The sequence below is a fragment of the Anabrus simplex genome, chromosome 1, assembly GCF_040414725.1.
Source record: "Anabrus simplex isolate iqAnaSimp1 chromosome 1, ASM4041472v1, whole genome shotgun sequence".
NCBI classification, from domain to species: Eukaryota; Metazoa; Arthropoda; class Insecta; order Orthoptera; family Tettigoniidae; genus Anabrus; species Anabrus simplex.
Window position 1 is genome coordinate 152,082,330 of NC_090265.1, and position 23,073 is coordinate 152,105,402.

Genomic DNA, 23,073 nt, shown 5'->3' on the forward strand with positions numbered 1-23,073 from the left:
CATTCAGTTCTCTTGGATTTCTTACCTACTGATATCAATTTAGTTTTCGAAAGGCTAATCTTCATACCATACCCATTGCAACTATTTTCAAGTTCCAAATTATTAGACTGCGGGCTTTCGGCACATTCTGTCATTAAGAAAGACCAAGTCGTCAGCACAGGTCAGACTGCTTACTACATTTCCACCTAACTGAATCCCTCCCTGCCATTTTATACCTTTCAGCAGATGATCCATGTAAACTACGAACAGCAGAGGTGAAAGATTACAACCTTGTCCAACCCTTGTAAGTACCCTGAACCAAGAACTCATTCTACCAACAATTCTCACTGAAGCCCAATTGTCAACATAAATGCCTTTGATTGATTTTAATAATCTACATTTAATTCCATAGTCCTCCAGTATAGTGAACATCTTTTCCCTCGGTATCCTGTCATGTGCTTTCTCTAGATCTACGAAACATAAACACAGCTGCCTATTCCTTTCGTAGCATTTTTCAGTTACCTGGCGCATACTGAAAATCTGACCCTGACAGCCTCTCTGTGGTCTAAAACCACACTGGTTTTCATCCAACTTCCTCTCAACTACTGATCGCACCCTCCCTTCCAAGAAACCAGTGAATATTTTGCCTGCTATACTAATCAATGAGATACCTCGATAGTTGTTGCAATCCTTCCTGTTCCCTTGCTTATAGATACGTGCAATTACTGCCTTTGTCCAATCTGAAGGTACCTTGCCAACACTCCATGCTAATACTATTCTATGAAGCCATTTCATCCTTGCCTTCCCACTATACTGACTTCCCATTTAAGGTCTAATTTCATCTGTTCCTGCTGCTTTATGACAATGGAGTTTATTTACCATCCTTTCCATTTCCTCAAGCGTAATTTCACCAACATCTTTTTCCTCCTCCCCGTGAGCTTGGTTGTTCGCGGCACCATCAGGAAGATTTCCTTTTACGTTGAGAAGATTTTCAAAATATTCCCTCCACCTGTATAGTTATTTTTGGGATCTCTTATGAGTTCACCTGTATTACCCAAAACACTGTCCTACTCGTCGGCTGAACGGTCAGCGTACTGGCCTTCGGTTCAGAGGGCCCCGAGTTCGATTCCCGGCCGGGTAGGGGATTTTAACCATAATTGGTTAATTCCATTGGCACGGGGGCTGGGTGTATGTGTTGACTTCATCATCATTTCATTCTCATCACGAAGCGCAGTTCGCCTACGGGTGTCAAATAGAAAGACCTGCACCTGGCGAGCCGAACCCGTCCTGGGATATCCCGGCACTAAAAGCCATACGACATTTCCCCCAAAACACTGTTCATTTCCTCTTTCCCTCCCTTCCTAAAATTATTTATTATTGCCCAGAAAGGTTTGTTTGCTGCTTGAACTAGCCTTTCCAGGTTATTACCAAAATCCTCCCACAACTTCTTTTTGGATTTAACAACTATTTGTTTCGCTCTGTTTCTTTCATCTACGTACCAATCCCTGTCTGCCTCGGCCCTTGTTTGGAGTCATTTCTGACAAGCCTTCTTTTTACGTTTACAAGCTGCTCTCACTTCATCATTCCACCAAGGTGTTCGCTTTTCCCATCTTTACGCACAGTTGTTCCTAGGCATTCCCTTGCTGTTTCTACTGCAGCATCCCTGTATGCCACCCATTCTCTTTCTATATCCTGAATCTGCTTACTGTTCACGGTTCGAAAGCTCTCACTAATCATATCCATGTACTTCTGTCTAATTTCCTTGTGCTGTAGATTTTCTACCGTTATTCGTTTGCAGACAGATTTCACTTTCTCTATCTTGGGCTTAGAGATACTTATTTCACTATAGACAAGATAATGGTCTGTATCATCGAAAAGTCCCCGTAAAACCCGTACATTCCTAACAGACTTCCTGAATTCGAAGTCAGTTAAGATATAGTCTATTATGGATCTGGTACCACTAGCCTCCCATTTGTAGCGGTGAATGGCCTTATGCTTGAAGAATGTATTAGTAATTGCTAAACCCATACTAGCACAGAAGTCCAGCAAACGTTTCCCATTTCCATTCCCATTAGCTTTTATATCTTCCCCACATTCACCGATCACCCTTTCGTATCCTTCAGTTCTATTTCCAACTCTCGCATTGAAATTACCCATTAGCACTATCCTGTCCTTGCTGTTGACCCTGACTACGATGTCACTCAATGCTTCATAAAACTTGCCAACTTCATACTCATCTGCACCCGCACATGGTGAATACACTGAGACAATTCTCGTCCTAATTCCTCCAACTGCAAAATTTACTCACATCTTTCGCTCATTTACGTGCCTAACAGAAACTATGTTGCGTGCAATATATTTCCTGTTAAACAACCCTACCCCACACTCTGTCTTTCCGGTTTTAACGCCCGTCAAGGACACTTTATAATCTCATATCTTTTCCTCGTTATCTCTCTTTACCCGAATATCACTTACTCCTAGCACATCCAGGTGCATCCTCTTTGCTGACTCAGCCAGTCTACTTTCCTTCTTCCATAAGCCCCATTAATACTGATAGCTCCCCATCGAATTCCATTTCGTTCGCCCAAGTTGTTTCCAAGATGTCCCTCGACTGTCAAATGGGAGTTTGACTCCGTTACTCCCATAGGTCCTAGGCTTGTTTAAAATGTTCTGAGCTCGTTAAATTCGTGAAGCAAGATGCTACCCTACTTGCACATAGTCCAAGTGAGTATCTCTCCTCTAACGGGTTAGGGACCACCGGCAGATTGTATAGTCCTAGCCGTCGGAGCATAAGGAGGGCCTAGACTCAGAATATGTCTGAGATGTCCACTCCCATTCCATAGCAACCGGTATCCTGACTCTCAGGACCACTTGCTAGGCCGCTCAGCCGTTGCCCATGGTTCACGAACTAGGACGTGACTACAGTAACCCACCCACTCTTCAACGAAGAGTCACTTAAAGATTGTACAAATAGTTTTGTTGTATACTTAGTCATCATCATTATTTGATAGATAGCTCATTAAGATATGGTCGCCTATCTTCTGATAAAAGAAAAGTATATAAACAGATCATAACTTGATAAGTGTTTAGGCATCATGGCTCCTCTGGTGGTAATATTGTTCCTGGTCTTCAGCATCGCAGGGATCACCGCTGCTCCTGCCAAGGAGTCAGACCTTGACTGGTGGCAGTCCTGTGTAGTGTACCAGATATATCCTCGATCATTCAGGGATAGCGACGGAGATGGTGTCGGAGATCTCAAAGGTGAGAATTTGTCATGATACTAAGTCGTATGAAAGTACTTGAACAGTTTAATTAATCGAGCTCTCAAATAAACCAGTTGCACATGGAGATATTGAAGTGTCACGTGGTAATTTGAGGACATATTCAAGCGTATTGCTTGGCTTCCTTGGCCGTGTACGCTCTCTCTCATATCAGTAAAATTCAAAGAAATTCATAGATCCACAGTGGAATTCATAGAGCTCAATAAACCACTTCTCAGCCCTCACTCCAGGAATTAAATTATTGTACTGATCTGGAGTCTAACCCAGGGCCTTTCAGTGTAAATACATAAGCTCTGCATCGCCCTGGTGACGATGGCGATTCGGTGGGACATGGACTCTATAAGACACTAGACAGATTGGGGACCCATTCTGATCCATAATTGCTGCCTCCTATAATACTCGAAGATTGTTCGGAGCAGGGTCCACGGTACGCACATCCTTCTCAATAGCATCCCGGAGGAGCTCTATAGCACTAAGGTCGGGTGACATCGATGGCCAGGAAAAAATCGTCATGACCTTACAGTGTTCATCGAATTAATCGGCCACAATCCGGGGGCGATACACCGGCGCATTGGCACAGGTCTCTAGGAGAGTGCTGGAGGATATCAAATGGGTGGACAGGGGTTCCATTTCATCCCACGTGAATAGTCCCCGTACTATTTTATTTACCAAACTACCAACCTACCGTAGAGCCATTTCGCTAAAATAGAGTTTTGTTCTATACTTAGTCATCATCATTATTTGATAGATAGCTCATTAAGATATGGTCGCCTATCTTCTGATAAAAGAAAAGTATATAAACAGATCATAACTTGATAAGTGTTTAGGCATCATGGCTCCTCTGGTGGTAATATTGTTCCTGGTCTTCAGCAACGCAGGGATCACCGCTGCTCCTGCCAAGGAGTCAGACCTTGACTGGTGGCAGTCCTGTCTAGTGTACCAGATATAGCCTCGATCATTCAGGGATAGTGACGTTAGCGATTCTCGTCGGTTGACAGACTTAGTCATCTTCTTATTCTTATTATCCTGGTTCCGTCTCCTCCCAGAAGGTTGACGACCATCCTACGTTGTGTGTTCCGTATCAAAAACTCCGTATCGAGTATGCTAGACGACTTTTTTTTTTGCTAGGGGCTTTACGTCGCACCGGCACAGATAGGTCTTATGGCGACGATGGGATAGGAAAGGCCTAGGAGTTGGAAGGGAGCGGCCGTGGCCTTAATTAAGGTACAGCCCCAGCATTTGCCTGCCGTGAAAATGGGAAACCACGGAAAACCATCTTCAGGGCTGCCGATAGTGGGATTCGAATCTACTATCTCCCGGATGCAAGCTCACAGCCGCGCGCCTCTACGCGCACGGCCAACTCGCCCGGTGCTAGACGACTGTCTCAGGTTCTGTGTAAGGATAATCTTCTCCATTCACGTCCACGTTTCTCTTCTGCCTTGCCCTCTATGGTCACTTATATCAGGCTTAATTTGTCGTTTTGGAAGATGTGATCAAAATAGGCTGATTTTCTGCGTTTTACGAGGTGGAAGACTTCACATGATTTCCCGGCACGATGGATGAAGTACCTCCTCGTTGGTAACGCGGTCTCTTCATGGGATTTTGAATATTCTGCAATACGTCCACATTTCAAAGGCCTACGGTCGATTCATTGAGAAAGCGTTTAGTGTCCATCCCTGGACACCACAGAGTGGCACCGGTAACACACATTTCACGATACGGCAACAACATTTTTGTTACTTTCTTTGATTGTATTGTATCTTCATCAAACCAGTGGCGTAATTCAGGCGGGCCTGGGGCTTAAGGGGCCCCCAAACTTCCCCAGAAAAGTAAAGAAATGAATAAACTTTATAAATAAATGCCACTCTGTGACTGTGTAGTGCGATTTAGTTTAAAAAGATTATAGACTATCTGTCGGATGGTTGCATCTGCCTGAAAATGATTATGTTGAGTCTAGGTGAGATGCCTCTCGTAATACGAGTGACACGCTTTTTCACTGATATCTGTGCCTAGTTATTAGTAAAGAAACCGTGAAAATTGATACCAAACTATCGAATTTTAAAACTAATTATTCCTGCTTTTGTTTCTTCCGCAAACGGTCATTTTCGAAACAAACTTAGAAATAACTCCGTGAACTCAGTCTCCTCAGCATCGAATGTGTCATCCATGAATATTATAGAAATGTTCAACGCCTTTGTATTCCAAAAAGTAAGCCGCATGCTCCAATTTCTTTAGGAACAAATGTAAGTACAATTGAATTAAAAAAATTAAAGACAAAAGTAAAAACATATTTACGTGGTATTTCAAACCCCAGAAAAATATCACTTTCAAAATAAAATATGTAAATAAATTTATGTCTGCCTCTGTGATGTAGTGGTTAGTGTGATTAGCTGCCACCGCCGGAGGCCCAGGTTCGATCCCTGGCTCTGCCACGAAATTTGAAAAGTGGTACGAGTGGTCAACTGAGTAGAGATGGGTTCGATTCCCACCTCAGCCATCCTGGAAGTGGTTTTAGGTGGTTTCCCACTTCTCCTCCAGGAAAATGGGGGGATGGTACCTAACTTAAGGCCACGGCCGCTTCCTTCCCTCTTCCTTGCCTATCCCTTCCATTCCTCCCATCTCCTCGCAAGGCCCTTGTTCAACATAGCAGGTGAGACCGCCTGGGCGAGGTACTGGCCATCCTGTCCAGTTGTATCCCCGGACCCAGTATCTGAAGCTCCAGGACACTGCCCTTGAGGCGGTAGAGGTGTGATCCCTCGCTGAGTCCGAGGGAAAAACCGACCCTGGAAGGTAAACAGATAAAGAAGAAGAAATTGATTAGTCTTGTACTCTTCATAGTCCTTTGTATACATTACATGGATATAGGTTACCCTGAAGTATTTGCTGCAGTTAAACTTAAATGGGTTATTGATATATTTTATACCATTTCCATAAGGGGGGCCATAGGGACCCGTATCAAATTCGTTACCCCTCTGCATCATACGTAGGCCTACTGTAACAGAAACAAGTCTTACAGTATTTAATATAACAATATACAACAATATATATATATTTGCTAGTTGCTTTACGTCGCACCGACACAGATAGGTCTTACGGCGACGATGGGGTAGGAAAGGCCTAGGAGTGGGAAGGAAGCGGCCGTGGCTTTAATTAAGGTACAGCCCCAGCATTTGCCTGCCGTGAAAATGGGAAACAACGGAAAACCACCTTCAAGGCTGCCGACAGTGGAATTCGAACCCACTATCTTCCGAATGCAAGCTTACGGCTGCGCACCCCTAACCGCACGGCCAACTCACACGCTATAATAATAATAATAATAATAATAATAATAATAATAATAATAATAATAATAATAATAATAATAATAATAATAATAATAATAATAATAATAATAATAGGCATTCCATTACAGCATTTATTTCTACTGTTTGTATTAGCTACACACTGTAGTAGGCCCACATTATTTACTGCAAATTGAACGTGAATATGCTTTTCTTTGTTTTCAAATTACTTATATACCAAATTCACTAAGATACGAAAAGAAGTTTCAGTGATAGGCCTACTGCACGAGATTTATTGACGAAATTCTTTTTTGTCTGTATGGCTGTCCGTATTATCCGAATTTTCACTTACTCGAAGTGGACTCCAATTCAGTTTCAGAAACACGCTCGTTGCAGTACTGATTTTCCTTTTGGTTTCTACATATACAGATTCCATTCTTGCTTTAACCAGCATTTGAAGCACTTGAAGCATGACACCCTTTCAATGGTGTTTCGATACAGGACAATAAAAATATTGGAGATGAATTTAGCTATATTTCAGGCTCTAGAAGTCTTATCTTGGTTTTTGTGAGACATTAGTATGCCAAAAATGGTGCTTGAAATGCGCACTATACGCAGCTCTGCGCATTTCGACGCATCGCAACACATCGCACCATCAGTATTTCTCTCGTGATTTTATCCTACAACTCTTGCACGATTTAAGGTTTATTACGGAACGCTCTTTCTCTTAGACAACTAAATAAAAGAGTTCAGTCCTGATTATATGGGGGGACTGTGTTGACCACACACCAGCAGAATATATTCGGGATCGGAAAAATTGGAGATTATCCTCATAGCAGTGGCGTGTACTGAACCCCATCTACCCCAGCGTCGCTGAGGTAAAGAACTTTGTATTTACATTTTCTGATTATTCCTTTTTATAATGTTTAAAAAATTGCGAACATCTAAGCCAAGCCAAGTACAGCTGTCTCGACAATCCGCTCGCACTACCGCAGTTCAGCATCTCCAGCGAGCTGGGTTTCCTCGCTGGCGCGATAGAGAGCTACCCCCAGCAAAATTTAAGGTCGCTCGAGTGACGCATGCACTTGAAACTTCCTCGAGGCGAAGCTGTGCCCCTCCCCCGACAGCAATTTACGGCGGCAGGCCGGCTAGCTTAGGTAAGTAAGGATGTGTTCTGCCCGAAGGCAGGTCCGAACCTCCGCAGAGGTGTACCTGAGCCGGAGTTTACGTACGGTAGGGTGGCCAGTTCCTTTCCGCTCCTCCATTCCCTTACCCCACACCAACAGCGCGTGGCAACCCATCCACATCTCAACCACGCCCAATGTTGCTTAACTTCGGAGATCTCACGAGATCTGGTGTTTCAACACGGCTACGGCCGTTGGCGCTAGCTTAGGTAAGGGGTGTTATTTTTAATACTTGACACTCGAAGTCTTCTGGGCCACACACTAGAGAGTGCAAGAAAAATATCAACATCTTAACTGTATAGCCACTTGCACATCGTCTTGCTAATGAAAATAGATTCAATATATGAAATCAATTGTAATATAGAAGAATATATTTTAGTCTTGGTTTTCGGCATGTATACAGTTTCTTCGGGCAATTCATTGATGGCATGTGTAGAGTATGTGTTCCGATAGCCGCAGAAAAATATTTAGGTTGCCCAGCATGAACACAGAGTTAAGCGCGAATGGTTGTCTGTGATGGTGGTAGACCTATATAGTTAATTTTTGTAGTGTTCCTCTTGGATTATAGGAGAAGGTTTCGCGAGTTCTGTAGCATTCTTCATGAATATAACCTGTGTTATACGTCGTGACAAATATTTTCCCGGTAAAATACCAGTTAAATTTTGCTGATTAGTTTAGATTAGTCTTTTTAAGTAAAAAAACAAATAGTTAGTCCCGGTGTATTTTTGTGAAAACCATGAGTGTACTATCACGAAGCATCACCGGATGAAACTGTAAGTACATTGTTTAAAATCTGCTATAGATTAAGTTATGATGGTGTCGTCACTGCCGTGAATATCAATTTGGTAGTATGTGCGAGCGTGTGGTCGAAAATATTATTGAAGGATCTTTCTCAGGTAGACCTTTCCACGAAAAATTCAGCCTTATACACTGACTGACAGAGCAAATGCAACACCAAGAAGGAGTGGTCAGAACTTTATGTCAATTGCAGGGTAGACTGACGTCACTGAGGTATGCTCATGATGTGAAATGCGCCGCTGTGTTGCGCACGTAGCGAACGATAAATGGGACACGGCGTTGGCGAATGGCCCACTTCGTACCGTGATTTCTCAGCCGACAGTCATTGTAGAACGTGTTGTCGTGTGCCACAGGACACGTGTATAGCTAAGAATGCCAGGCCGCCGTCAACGGAGGCATTTCCAGCAGACAGACGACTTTACGAGGGGTATGGTGATCGGGCTGAGAAGGGCAGGTTGGTCGCTTCGTCAAATCGCAGCCGATACCCATAGGGATGTGTCCACGGTGCAGCGCCTGTGGCGAAGATGGTTGGCGCAGGGACATGTGGCATGTGCGAGGGGTCCAGGCGCAGCCCGAGTGACGTCAGCACGCGAGGATCGGCGCATCCGCCGCCAAGCGGTGGCAGCCCCGCACGCCACGTCAACCGCCATTCTTCAGCATGTGCAAGACACCCTGGCTGTTCCAATATCGACCAGAACAATTTCCCGTCGATTGGTTGAAGGAGGCCTGCACTCCCGGCGTCCGCTCAGAAGACTACCATTGACTCCACAGCATAGACGTGCACGCCTGGCATGGTGCCGGGCTAGAGCGACTTGGATGAGGGAATGGCGGAACGTCGTGTTCTCCGATGAGTCACGCTTCTGTTCTGTCAGTGATAGTCACCGCAGACGAGTGTGGCGTCGGCGTGGAGAAAGGTCAAATCCGGCAGTAACTGTGGAGCGCCCTACCGCTAGACAACGCGGCATCATGGTTTGGGGCGCTATTGCGTATGATTCCACGTCACCTCTAGTGCGTATTCAAGGCACGTTAAATGTCCACCGCTACGTGCAGCATGTGCTGCGGCCGGTGGCACTCCCGTACCTTCAGGGGCTGCCCAGCGCTCTGTTTCAGCAGGATAATGCCCGCCCACACACTGCTCGCATCTCCCAACAGGCTCTACGAGGTGTACAGATGCTTCCGCGGCCAGCGTACTCTCCGGATCTCTCACCAATCGAACACGTGTGGGAGCTCATTGGACGCCGTTTGCAAACTCTGCCCCAGCCTCGTACGGACGACCACCTGCGGCAAATGGTTGACAGAGAATGGAGAACCATCCCTCAGGACACCATCCGCACTCTTATTGACTCTGTACCTCGACGTGTTTCTGCGTGCATCGCCGCTCGCGGTGGTCCGACATCCTACTGAGTCGATGCCGTGCGCATTGTGTAACCTGCATATCGGTTTGAAATAAACATCAATTATTCGTCCGTGCCGTCTCTGTATTTTCCCCAACTTTCATCCCTTTCGAACCATTCCTTCTTGGTGTTGCATTTGCTCTGTCAGTCAGTGTAAAATGGTAATGTTGCCTTTATAGAGTGTAGTGGGGCTACGATTGTTTATATTTTAAAAACTTTTTTGCAGCTTAATGAATATGTTCTCCGCACTCCAACTGCCTCATAGACTTCCTTGATGTATGGCAAATCGTTCCATATTCCATGCGGTACGTTCACGCCATCAACTGACTACATAAATATCTTGATATAGTAGGTCAACGGTATCCCAAAAGAAAAATTTGGAAAACAATTCTTAAATCATGTACGACATACCAAACTCTCACTTTCACATGGTGTAGCTGCGTTTCGTGTTAAGTCAAGTGGGTTTCCAGCAGACTTCAGTTGCGAATATTGGACGTTGTCGTATACCCACAAATGAAGCCACACCATTAGTGAATCACGTGAAGTCCAACACTCAAAGGTTTTTTGTGAATGACGCCTTGAATCCACCAAGAAAACCAATGTTGATTAGCTGGGAATGCTAATACGGAAGTACAGCTGCAATCGAAATAATTAACAGAAACATTTAATCATAAAACCTTGGATGCATGTAGTTTTATGCGACTGTTGATAACGTGATCGTAGCAACGGGACGTCCAGTTTTACGTGGAAACTGAACCACAGGGACGTGATTTTTCATTTCAAAAATGTCAGATCTGTTGTTAGGGGTTCGAACCGTGGCCACGTTGTTGAGAATCCAGTGACTATGCCGCTCGTTATCACGCCCCTCTGCATGAGAAAACGAACAGTGTGCTTACATTCGCACTTTTATGGACTAAACCAATTGAATGGATACGTCAAGAAAAGTTCTCATCTAGATTATACCATTGGATGCAAGTTGCTTGTCATTGAACTAGAAAATGAGTAAAACTAAAAAAGTTTGGAGACGTCTCCCGCGATATCTGTATTACAAAACAATATCAAATACTTGATCCTACTAGGATAATACGTAGAAATTCTGGATATGTTTTGTCTCCACATCACTATTGAACAGACGAAGAAGGAGAAAAAGTATTTCTTCATAAACTTTTGCATTATGGAATAGATATGTGCTGATTCCTTCACCAGATGCCTTTTGATACCAGCAAAGGTAATTTAAGATCCAGACAACTCCTAGGACAGTATATTATAGAATTCACAACTATTTAGGATTTTCCGGATGTACAATCTGATGCTAGGCCTAGATAATGTGGCGGGTTATACGTATCCTTAAAACTAAAATTCTTTAACCACTACATTTGTGAAACTACTACTTGTAGTTATTGACAAGTTCACTCACGACTGAGTTTTCCACTGGACAGAGATTTTACTCACATAGACACTCGGTGGCGCGTCGAACTCCTGTTCTCCAACACGCCATCAACAATGCAGTGTCGATCCAGAAGACTTCACTTCATCATCAACATGCCGCACTGAACTCCGCGTAACCGTCTGACATACTCACACTTCACTGTGACTTTCATCACGAACTCGCGACCTTCTCGACCGACTCGCAACTGATGCACTCAAGACTGCCTCACTCGAGGGTGACTGGCCTAGGCATGCTCTATACGAAGACCCACAGAAGTTTGTAGATTATTATTTGCACCTGTCCCATCACTAATCAGCCTCCAGCTTATTAGAGAAGCTTCCTTATCGCGAGACTCAACAATTCGTCAGTGTTACTGTTTTGCTCGCTGCTAGCTCCGCCCACATTGTCACCGCTGCGTCAACATTACCGTCTCTTGCTAGTATTATTGCCTTCGGTCGGCCGCCCTCCACTTGGCCTTCATCGTCACATTATTTTGATAGCTGTGGTTCTAAGTTTATGACCTTAAGAGTTGTCTAAAATTACTAATGGAAGGTAGTTGTGAAAGCAATTGATTCCATGTTCAACGAAGAAACTTGCGATAAATACAAATGTAATGTGAATGATTGGATCTTTTGTTTGTTTTTAATTAGTGGGTTGGATGGTTCCTTTTGTGGAAATAATTGCACTGTTGTTCAGAAAACATTTTGAAATACGTTATTTATAACTTTCAACAAATCCATTTTGTTCTTACGATTTATTTTAATTCATTTTCAATTGGGTACTTGTAAACTTTACCTAATTTGGAGTTACAACTCTGTTGATGTTATATGATATAAATAAGTGATGTACCAGGTATTTTCTTTCCCAATTGCTCATCAAATACCTACCGTAATACACTAGATTCACTCTGCTGAAATGCCTTTGCGCTCATCTTCATTGTTCTAGAGTTTTCTAAGTTAAGTGACTATTGTAGAGATATCTAAGACGTTTGATCACTTATTATGTTTAAGGGATCACAGAGAAGCTCGACTACCTCGTGGATTTGGGTGTCTGTGCTGTATGGATGTCCCCAATATACAAGTCGCCTATGGTCGATTTTGGATATGACATATCCAACTATACTGAAATTGATCCCATCTTCGGAACTATGGAAGATTTCGAGGAGCTCCGTGACAGAGCTCACGAACTAGGTGAGTAGAACCATAGTGTTCCAGAAGTAGCTCATTAACCATTACAGGAATTATTAATGAACAAGGAGAGTGTATATGTGAGGAAGTACATGAGGCAGAAGTATTTAGTCGGCAGTACAGTATGTAAAGATAGTTGGACAAAACACAATGGCCATGTAGAGGAGCAGACTAGTACTATCCAAGTACTCAAATTTACCTATGTTAATAAAGATATTTACAAAAATGTACTGAAGTTGAAAGCTAAAAGGGCAGCTGGAATTGATAAGATTTCTGGGTATACACTAAAGGCAATGGATTGGGATATAGGACCATATCTGAAGTACTTACTTGATGACTATTTCAATGAAGAAGCTATACAAAATAAATGGAGAGTTGCTATAGTAGCTCCAGTGTACAAAGGAAGGAGTGATAAACATAAAGCGGATAATTGCAAGCTAGTCAGATTGACGTGTCTTGCTTGGAATAAATAAATGTCGGGAAGCTGGTCCTTGCCCGTACAACTAGGCTTCCACCCCCTTTAACCAGATCCGATCTCCCACTCCATAGTGGCGGTGGGTGGCTTTTATAAATAATGTACTCATGCCATACAAAACTATCTGTGACTGGTGTTGATTTAATATGTGGGCTGCAATTTCAGAAGGTTTACTTCTGAGTTGTATACTTCTGTAACACACAACGTAATTAACTTCCTACGTTCAGTGTCTGAACTTCCATCCCTAATAATAATATACAGGGTTACTCAGCTAAGATGCCCACGTACAATAACTCGTAAGCTATTCAAGACACTAAAAATTCAGTGCTACTTACTAAGTACAAGTAGGCAACTTAACACCATAATAATAATTTCGTGTGGCTATTTCTAGCCGAGTGCAGCCCTTGTAAGGCAGACCCTCCGATGAGGGTGGGCGGCATCTGCCATTTGTAAGTAACTGCGTGTTATTGTGGTGTGTGAGTTGCAGGGATGTTGGAGACAGCACAAACACCCGGCCCCATTGGAATTAACCAATTAAGGTTAAAATCACCGACCCGGCCGGGAATCGAACCCGGGACCCTCTGAACAGAAGGCCAATACGCTGACCATTCAGCCAACGAGTTGGACAACTTGACACTAATCAGAAGGGAAAAAAAGGAAGAAGTTCGACCCTTCGAAGAATGAACAAAGAAAGGAGAACGGTCACAATGAGCATGAAACTAAAAGACTTCTTAGACCTCGCAAATCGAATACAGCCACGGTCGAAACAGAACGAAAGTGAATCAAGATATTTTGTGATTCAATCAAAAAGGGTGGCACTCGGCTGAAAAAGTAAGCATGTTTGAATGCATTCCATTATCTCGAGAAAAACGTGTCCGCTTTTAAAAATTATCGCAGCGCTGATTTTTTAACATCCGTAAGTTTAAATCTAGATAAAGAAAAATATGTATCTTTATTTAAAAACAAAGTTGGCACCGTTATCTCATCAGATATTGAGACCTAGGTAAAGTACTGCAGAGTTGATTATGAACCCTTGGTATTATCACTGAAAGTAAAAATATACATACATACATACATACATACATACATACATACATACATACATACATACATACATACATACATACATACATACATACATACATACATACATACATACATACATACATACATACATACATACATACATTATCATTGTAGACTGCCTTTCAGCGTTCAGTCTGCAAGCCTCTGAGAATTTACTAAACGTCGCCACAATCCTCGATTTTCAACTAGTGTTGTGGCCTCATTTACTTCTATACCTCTTATCTTTAAATCATTAGAAACCGAGTCTAAACATCATCGTCTTGGTCTCCCTCTACTTCTCTTACCCTCCATAACAGACTCCATTATTCTCCTAGGTAACCTATCCTCCTCCATTCGCCTCACATGACCCCACCACCGAAGCCGGTTTATGCGTACAGCTTCATCCATCGAGTTCAATCCTAAATTAGCCTTTATCTCCTCATTCCGAGTACCCTCATGCCATTGTTCCCACCGGTTTGTACCAACAATCATTCTTGCTCCTTTCATGTCTGTTACTTCTAACTTATGAATAAGATATCCTGAGTCCACCCAGCTTTCGCTCCCGTAAAGCAAAGTTGGTCTGAAAACAGACCGATGTAAAGATAGTTTCGTCTGGGAGCTGACTTCCTTCTTACAGAATACTGCTGATCGCAACTGCGAGCTCACTGCATTAGCTTTACTACACCTTGATTCACTCTCACTTACTATATTACCATCCTGGGAGAACACACAACCTAAATACTTGAAATTATCTACCTGTTCTAGTTTTGTATCACCAATCTGACATTCAATTCTGTTGAATTTCTTACCTACTGACATCAATTTAGTCTTCGAGAGGCTAATTTTCATACCATACTCATTGCACCTATGTTCAAGTTCCAAGATATTAGACTGCAGGCTTTCGGCACAATCTGCCATTAAGACCAAGTCGTCGGCATAGGCCAAACTGCTCACTACATTTCCACCTAACTAAATCCCTCCCTGCCATTTTATACCTTTCAGCAGATGATCCATGTAAACTACGAAGTGCAAAGGTGAAAGATTACAGCCTTGTCTAACCCCTGTAAGTATCCTGAACCAAGAACTCATTCTACCATCAATTCTCACTGAAGCCCAATTGTCAAAATAAATGCCTTTGATTGATTTTAATAATCTACATTTAATTCCATAGTCCCCCAGTATGGCGAACATCTTTTCCCTCGGTACCTTGTCATATGCTTTCTCTAGATCTACGAAACATAAACACAACTGCCTATTCCTCTCGTAGCATTTTTCAATTACCTGCCGCATACTGAAAATCTGATCCTGACAGCCTCTCTGTGGTCTGAAACCACACTGGTTTTCATCCAAATTCCTCTCAACGACTGATCGCGCCCTCCCTTCCAAGATGCCAGTGAATACTTTGCCTGGTATACTAATCAATCAGATACCTCGATAGTTGTTGCAATCCTTCCTGTTCCCTTGCTTATAGACAGGTGCAATTACTGCTTTTGTCCAATCAGGAAGGTACCTTACCAACACTCCACGCTAATTTTACTACTCTATGAAGCCATTTCGTCCCTGCCTTCCCACTATACTTCACCATTTCAGGTCTAATTTCATCTATTCCTGCTGCCTTATGACAATGGAGTTTATTTACCATCCTTTCCACTTCCTCAAGCATAATTTCACCAACATCATTTTCCTCCTCCCCATGAGCTTGGCTGTTTGCAACACCACCAGTTTGAGTTCCTTTTACATTGAGAAGATGTTCAAAATATTCCCTCCACCTCTCCAGTGATTCCCTGGGATCTATTATGAGTTCACCTGAATTACTCAAAACACTGTTTATTTCCTTTTTTCCTCCCTTCCTAAGATTCTTTATTACTGTCCAGAAAGGTTTCCCTGCTGCTTGACCTAGCCTTTCCAGGTTATTACCAAAATCTTCCCATGACTTCGTTTTGGATTCAACAACTATTTGTTTCGCTCTGTTTCTTTCATCTACGTACCAATCCCTGTCTGCCTCGGCCCTTGTTTGGAGCCATTTCTGATAAGCCTTCTTTTTACGTTTACAGGCTGCTCTCACTTCATCATTCCACCAAGATGTTCGCCTTTTCCCATCTTTACACACAGTTGTTCCTAGGCATTCCCTTGCTGTTTCTACTACAGCATCCCTGTATGCCACCCATTCACTTTCTATATCCTGAACCTGCTTACTGTCTACTGTTCGAAACTTCTCACTGATCATATCCATGTACTTCTGTCTAATTTCCTCGTCCTGGAGATTTTCTACCCTTATTCGTTTGCAGACAGATTTCACTTTCTCTACCCTAGGCCTAGAGATACTTAGTTCACTACAGATCAGATGATTTTCTATATCTTTAACGGTTTACGAGCTACTTCAGATGGGCATCTTAGCTGAATAACCCTACAGATTATACTCGCAGTTAAGCCTCAGTGGCTCACGCAGCAGCGCGCTGGCCTTTCACCACTGGGTCCCGTGGTTCAAAAGCTGGTCACTCCGTGTGAAATTTGTGCTGGAAAAAAACGGAGGCGAGACAGGATTTTCTCTGGGTTCTCCGGTTTTCCCTGTCATCTTTCATTCCAGCAACACTTTCCATGGTTAAATGGTTAGCGTGCTGGCCTTTGGCCACAGGGGTCTCGGGTTCGATTCCCGGTAGGGTCGGGAATTTTAACCATCATTGGTTAATTTAGCTGGCACGAGGGCTGGGTGTATGTGTCGTCTTCATCATCATTTCATCTTCATCACGACACGCAGGTCGCCTAGCGTCATCAAATCAAAAGACCTGCACCTGGCGAGCTGAACTTGTCGTCGGACACTCCCGGCACTAAAAGCCATATGCCATTTCATTTTTTTTCTCCAAACTCATTTAATTTCATCTGTCAGTTATTAATCATTGACCCAGAGAAGTGCGACAGGCTTCGTCAACCGGCTAGATGGGGACCTCATTCATTCCATTTCTGACCCATTTTCATTTTTATTATACTCGTGGTAAGAAAATACCAGAAGTTGATGATGATTTTTGTTTTAAGGGCCTAACATCTATATAATATAATATAATATAATATAATATAATATAATATAATATAATATAATATAATATAATATAATATAATATAATATAATATAATATAATATAATATAATATAATATAATATAATATAATATAATATAATATAATATTGCAACCGTTAGGGCTTTAATCGTCGCACCAAATTAAGTATGAACCAGCTCTGAGCACATCGGGCGACAAAATGAAACTGGCCCAAAAATTGGGCAACAAAAATGAGGCTTGCATTAGGTATAATCAGGGCAATATTACTTAATTTAGTTTCTCAAACAGACGTACAGATGGAACATTCCGATGAGAACCGCCAGAAGTCACTTACCAGGCTTGAAGTCTCATCCTCCCTACTTTCATAAGATCACCGGCTGAATTCGTAGAGCAATATGGGTAATGGAATGTCCGATAAAGAAATAAAATAGGCACTATCTAAAATAATGAAAGTAGGATTCTATAATATGAGAGGAATGTGCTAATATTTGTTAAATGAGAAGAATCTCCATTCAAGTATATATTCTAAACATATTTAAATTGGGAACATGCATCATTTTCAAAAATATTTTTTTTTTTGAAAAGTACACCAATGAAATAGTACGTAAACGTATTACATTGTGGTATGTTGCCTTGTTTTCTACCATTAAAAAAATATTTAATAGTGCCTTTCCGCAAGGCGAGTGAAACGGCCTCTGACGTAAGCGGCGCGCTGTGACGTCACGATCCAGTACCGCATGGAGCTCTACCAGCCGTTGTGCATCAGCCGTTGCTGAAAGCCGATTGTTTATTATTCATGATCGCGAATAACTTCGAAATGACAGAAGAAAGGTTCAAAACAGCACAGCCAGACAATCTACCATGTATAGATGTCATTATTCTTTAAAAATTTTACTTTTGTGGCCGCAGAAATTAGCGGATAACAAGCAAGTTTGTAAGTGGCGTCTTTTATATACGTGCAATGTACTGTAACCCATAGTATTAGGATAACAACGAACCTGGATAGATATCACATCACTTTCAACATTTCCTTCTAGACTGATTCCCCTATTAAAGAATAACATTACATTTTCGGGTGGGCCGATGACCTTCGATGTTAGGCCCCTTAAAACAACAAGCATCATCATCATCAGCATTTTCGGGCTTTCAGCATTAGTAAAGTAAGAAATCGGATTTCAGCACTAACATAAACATATAGTACTAGTCCGCTTCTGTGGTGTAGTGGTTAATGTGTGCCACTCCCGGAGGCCCGGTTTCGATTCCCGGCTCTGCCATGAAAGTTGAAAACAAATAGTACGAGGGCTGGAACGGGGTCTACTCAGCCTCAGGAGGTCAACTGAGTAGAAGGGTTTCGAATCCCACCTCGGCCATCCTCGAAGTGGTTTTTCGTATTTTCCTACTGCTCCTCCAGGCACCTAAGGCCACGGCCGTTTCCTTCCCTCTTCCTTATCTATCCCTTCCGATCCTCCCATCCTCCAACAAGGCCCCTGTTGAGCATAACAGGTGAGGCCGCCTGGGCGAGGTAATGGCCCTCCTCACCAGTTTCATCACCATACTCGAAGTCTCACGTTCCAGGACACTGCCCTTGAAGTGGTAGAGGTTAAATCCCTCGCTGAGTCCGAGAGAAAACGAACCCTGAAGGATAAACTGATTAAGAAAGAAAGAAAGAAGGAAAGAAAGAAAGAAAGAAAGAAAGAAAGAAAGAAAGAAAGATCATTGTACTGTAGGTCTATAACCAATCATTTCTGAAAAAATATATATTTATGGTTGGGGCAACTGGCCTACCCACTTTCGGGGTCATGAAAGAGAATCAAATATCTATGTGGAGGGAAAAATTTAAGCATGATAAAGATAAATATGACTTCATCTAGTTTTCACAAGTTGGGCTGAGTGGTTCAGACGGTTGAGGTGCTGGCCTTCTGACCCCAACTTGGCAGGTTCGATCCTGGTTCAGTCCGGTGGTAGTTGAAGGTTCTCAAATACGTCAGCCTCGTGTCGGTAGATTTACTGGCACGTAAAAGAACTCCTGCAGGACTAAATTCCTGCACATCGGCGTCTCCGAAAATCGTAGAAGTAGTTAGCGGGGCGTGAAGCCAATAACATTAATTACATTTGGCTTTTAACAAGCTGAGCATATCAGGAAAGAAAAGTGTCCTGGTGACATTTTAATCGCTCAATACAGGAATGTCTGTGGGTGCTGTGACTTTTACTTTTTTTTTTGTTTTTGTTTTTGCTGTTTGCTTTACGTCACACCGTCACATCTAGGTCTTATGGCGACGATGGAACAGGAAAGGCCTAGGAATGGGAACAAAGCGGCCGTGGCCTTAGGTACAGCCTCAGCATTTGCCTGGTGTGAAAATGGGGAAACCACGGAAAACCATCTTCAGGGCTGCCAGCAGTGGGGTTCAAAACCTTCTATCTACCGGATGCGAGCTCACAGCTGCGCGCTCCTAACCGCACGGCCAACTCGCGCGGTATTTTTACCCTTCGGTTTATTGACTTGGCTTGTATAACCTAAAACGTAGGCTAAGTTGGATAATATTTTAAACACCTACATCACTATTTTCACCTGTGTGCAATTATGTTATTTATTTCATTAATATTATGATAATTATTATAATTGAGCATTGTTAACTTATAACACCCCAACAGACAAGGATTGCTTTTGTGTAGAGTTATACATTTGTTAAATTCACGTTGTTTCCTTTCATGATGTACACGCCTATTCTTTGTTACATTACAGAGTATTTGGATATAGCCTAAATTTCTTTACCAATTAAGCTCTTCAATAAAGACATACATAACTGTCCCATGCCAAGATATATTGGTAGAATTAGAGCTGTCAAAATGGTTCATAACCCCTTTGATTTATTATCTTGACATGGATCACCCAAAACATAGGTTAGGTTTGGAGAATACTTTAATAATCAACATTATTTAATGCACTGTTTATTACTTTCATATTCCAAGATGTAATTGAAGCATTTAAATAAAGCATCATACTACTAGAACAGCTGACACGGAAAAGTGATTTGAAAATTCAAACAAATTCATCTTACGTTAAAATCTTCAAAAAAAAATAAACTGTAGACTTTTCCGATATATCACCAGCATTTCTCCGGCTCGCCAAAATCCATTTCTTCCTAGTTTTAGCGTCTTTGGAACATGTATAAACAATTTGTTTGGTATGGTATGCGATGTGCTATTGCACATCGGAACTCTACACCATTTATAAGTTTTCTGCCTCACTGTCTGCGCAGGATTCATTTTCAGTCTAAAATATACCACTCAGATTATTATCCGATGTATAGACCTCGAATTTAACCATACTAGACACTAACGTAAAGTAGAAATACGCGAAGTCTATCCTGCTTCTCACAGCACACTATGTGTTATTTCGTCTGCTAATTCAGTCAACCTGTACGGTGACGTCAGACCAATGAGATCGCGTACTTGCGTGATGTGACATTTTCGTAGATTTTTATCATGTTTGGAGTTATTATTTGTACATTCTGATCACATTTTTGAATTCTGCATGAAATTTTGAATCAGATTGGCATTTTTTTAATTAAAACCCCGGATCATGCATGTTCCCTATTCTTGATGTACACCATTCGATCAACATACACTGATACATGATATTAAAAAAAATGGATATTGAATTTATTTGTTAAACTTTCGTCACAAATGGATATTAAATATGGTTCCAATACCGAGGATCGAACTCGAGACTCCTGGGTAAGAACCAGATATTCTTCATATGTTAATCATAACTGGATATTAAATAGTGTCCTTTGTCTACCGGTCATGATTTGGAGAAAAGAAATCATAACACAATATAAGCACATCTGATATACACACGAGATTGCATTGCCGAGTATCGAACATGTGATCCATTTGACCACGACAAATGTATATTTACATTGAACACTTACGATGAACATACACTCTGAACATATATGTGCGTATCCTGGGTTTACCTAACAAGTTAACATTTAAAGAAAATCAGTCAAAGCTGGAATCAAACCCATCACCATATCATTTGGGAAATAATAAAACACACAGAAACATATATATATCAAATATATTTACACAACACATCTTGAAGATATGGCTTAACCAAGCCATAATATCTGGTTAAATCGCTCCAGCATCACTCGAACCAACAGGCTTCGGCTTCCAAGGTAAAAATTTTTGGACTCCAATCAGAGGCTAAATTAATACTTAGCACGAGAAGGGATCTATCCTTCACAAAATCCGGAAATTATCCGTGTTACTTGCAACGTATAATTAGAATGGGATCGAGATTACTTTGGTAAATGAAAAGAGCTTGGCCCATTAACATCGTTTGCTAGAGACTGCAAAGTTTGCTCGGCCTACGGTCGGCCAGCATATACCTTTTCATCACAATAACAGCTGTGACTAGTCCTGGGTAGATACCATAAATCACCCGTCACTCTCCCTTTCAATTCTCTTACATATCCTCTCGGCTCATTGTCAAGTATGCATTCACTTGAAGGCCATTATTTCTTATTACTCGTTATCTGGCTATATATTCAGCCCAATTTTATATCTCACAACAGCTATAATTATTTATTCTTCCTTATCACTCTAACAACAAACATGTTACAGCTTCGCCCTCTCATGTCTTGGCATCGTATCTCGATCCGTTCATTTAATTCACAGAGAAAACCCATTATTTCAGGTTAATTATTCTCACAATTTCATATATGATTATAAATTAATTACGCCTCGATTTGGATCAACTCCAATGATTATTTAATATTATCCGGGATTACAAATACCCGAATCTCCAAGTATCATTTATATCCAAACTACTCTGAAGATCTTTACCAGGCGAAGAAATATAAATCTAGCTAACTTGCCGTTCTTCCCAAAGATAGTTCATATAAGCTAAGAACTTTGAAATCTATATAATAATTCGTGCAAATGAATTTTTGTTAAATATCAATGATTATCTTAAAATCATTTGATGATCCTAACTAATAGTAATAAATCTTTCCCAATCATACGCGCATAATGTTCCCTACATATTTAATATCTAATTATAACATTATAATATTTACAAATATTATTTACTGGCATGCATATCTCGTGTTTAGGGTATATTGAAGTATGTACTTAACATTTGGTGAGTAAGGCTTGCTGTCATCTAGGGTACATCTTAGATCTTTACACGAACATGATGAATATTATTGTTCCTAGTACTCCTTGGTTCTTCTCCATACGACGATCCATGATTCGAACTGCTGTTTCTCAGTTGAATTTCGGGATGATCCTTGTAAAGCTGATTGCAGGCACTGAGGCGCAACTCTTGTAGACTCCGAGTCTTGGGTTCGACGACCACTCACGAACATACAGAAAAATGGAGAATGAGTTATCAAATACTGTTTTATGCACTTTCAAAGGGGGCCTACTTGTAACAAGATCCACTCTTAAGTTCAAACAGATTAACATAAGTAGTGATACATTTGTAAAAATCACTGTTCATTCCCTGACCGTCACACAGACTATCACAACGAATGTCCCTGGAGGATGCGAATATTAATTTTGTCAAGAGCGGTTATTTATTTTTTTGCTAAATGTCACTCGTTCTTAAATGCTCAAGAGCGGTGATAATTAGCCCCTGCATATATTAATTCACTGTCTCACCACGCTAACTAACCTGAAGTGTTTGCCCTCCGTTGGTGATTGCACCATAAGTCACAATTAACGATCTTCGACGATTGTGATGTTGAAAATGCCAAATTAAGGCTTCTATTCGGCGATTATGTACATTAACTTGTACCACACGGCTTATTCCGTAAAAATATTAAATCACATTGATGTGTTTCTTCGATGGCACAACACTTGATACACTGATATCCAAGTAACTGATATCCAATTCCGCTTCTGATATGTGGGGCTGCCACTATACAAACGA

At 41.7% G+C, this 23,073-nt stretch overlaps 1 protein-coding gene across 1 annotated transcript in view; it reads left to right on the forward strand.

Annotated features, from left to right (window-relative positions):
• The first annotated feature begins 3,074 nt into the window (after window positions 1–3,074).
• The window catches only part of LOC136858391 (maltase 2), an 85,598-nt gene continuing 65,599 nt past the window's right edge, over window positions 3,075–23,073 (forward strand). Inside the window, exons 1-2 of the mRNA XM_067137941.2 lie at window positions 3,075–3,240; window positions 12,357–12,536. Of these exons, the coding sequence (XP_066994042.2) occupies window positions 3,075–3,240; window positions 12,357–12,536 (346 nt within the window). The remainder of the gene's footprint in view (window positions 3,241–12,356; window positions 12,537–23,073) is intronic.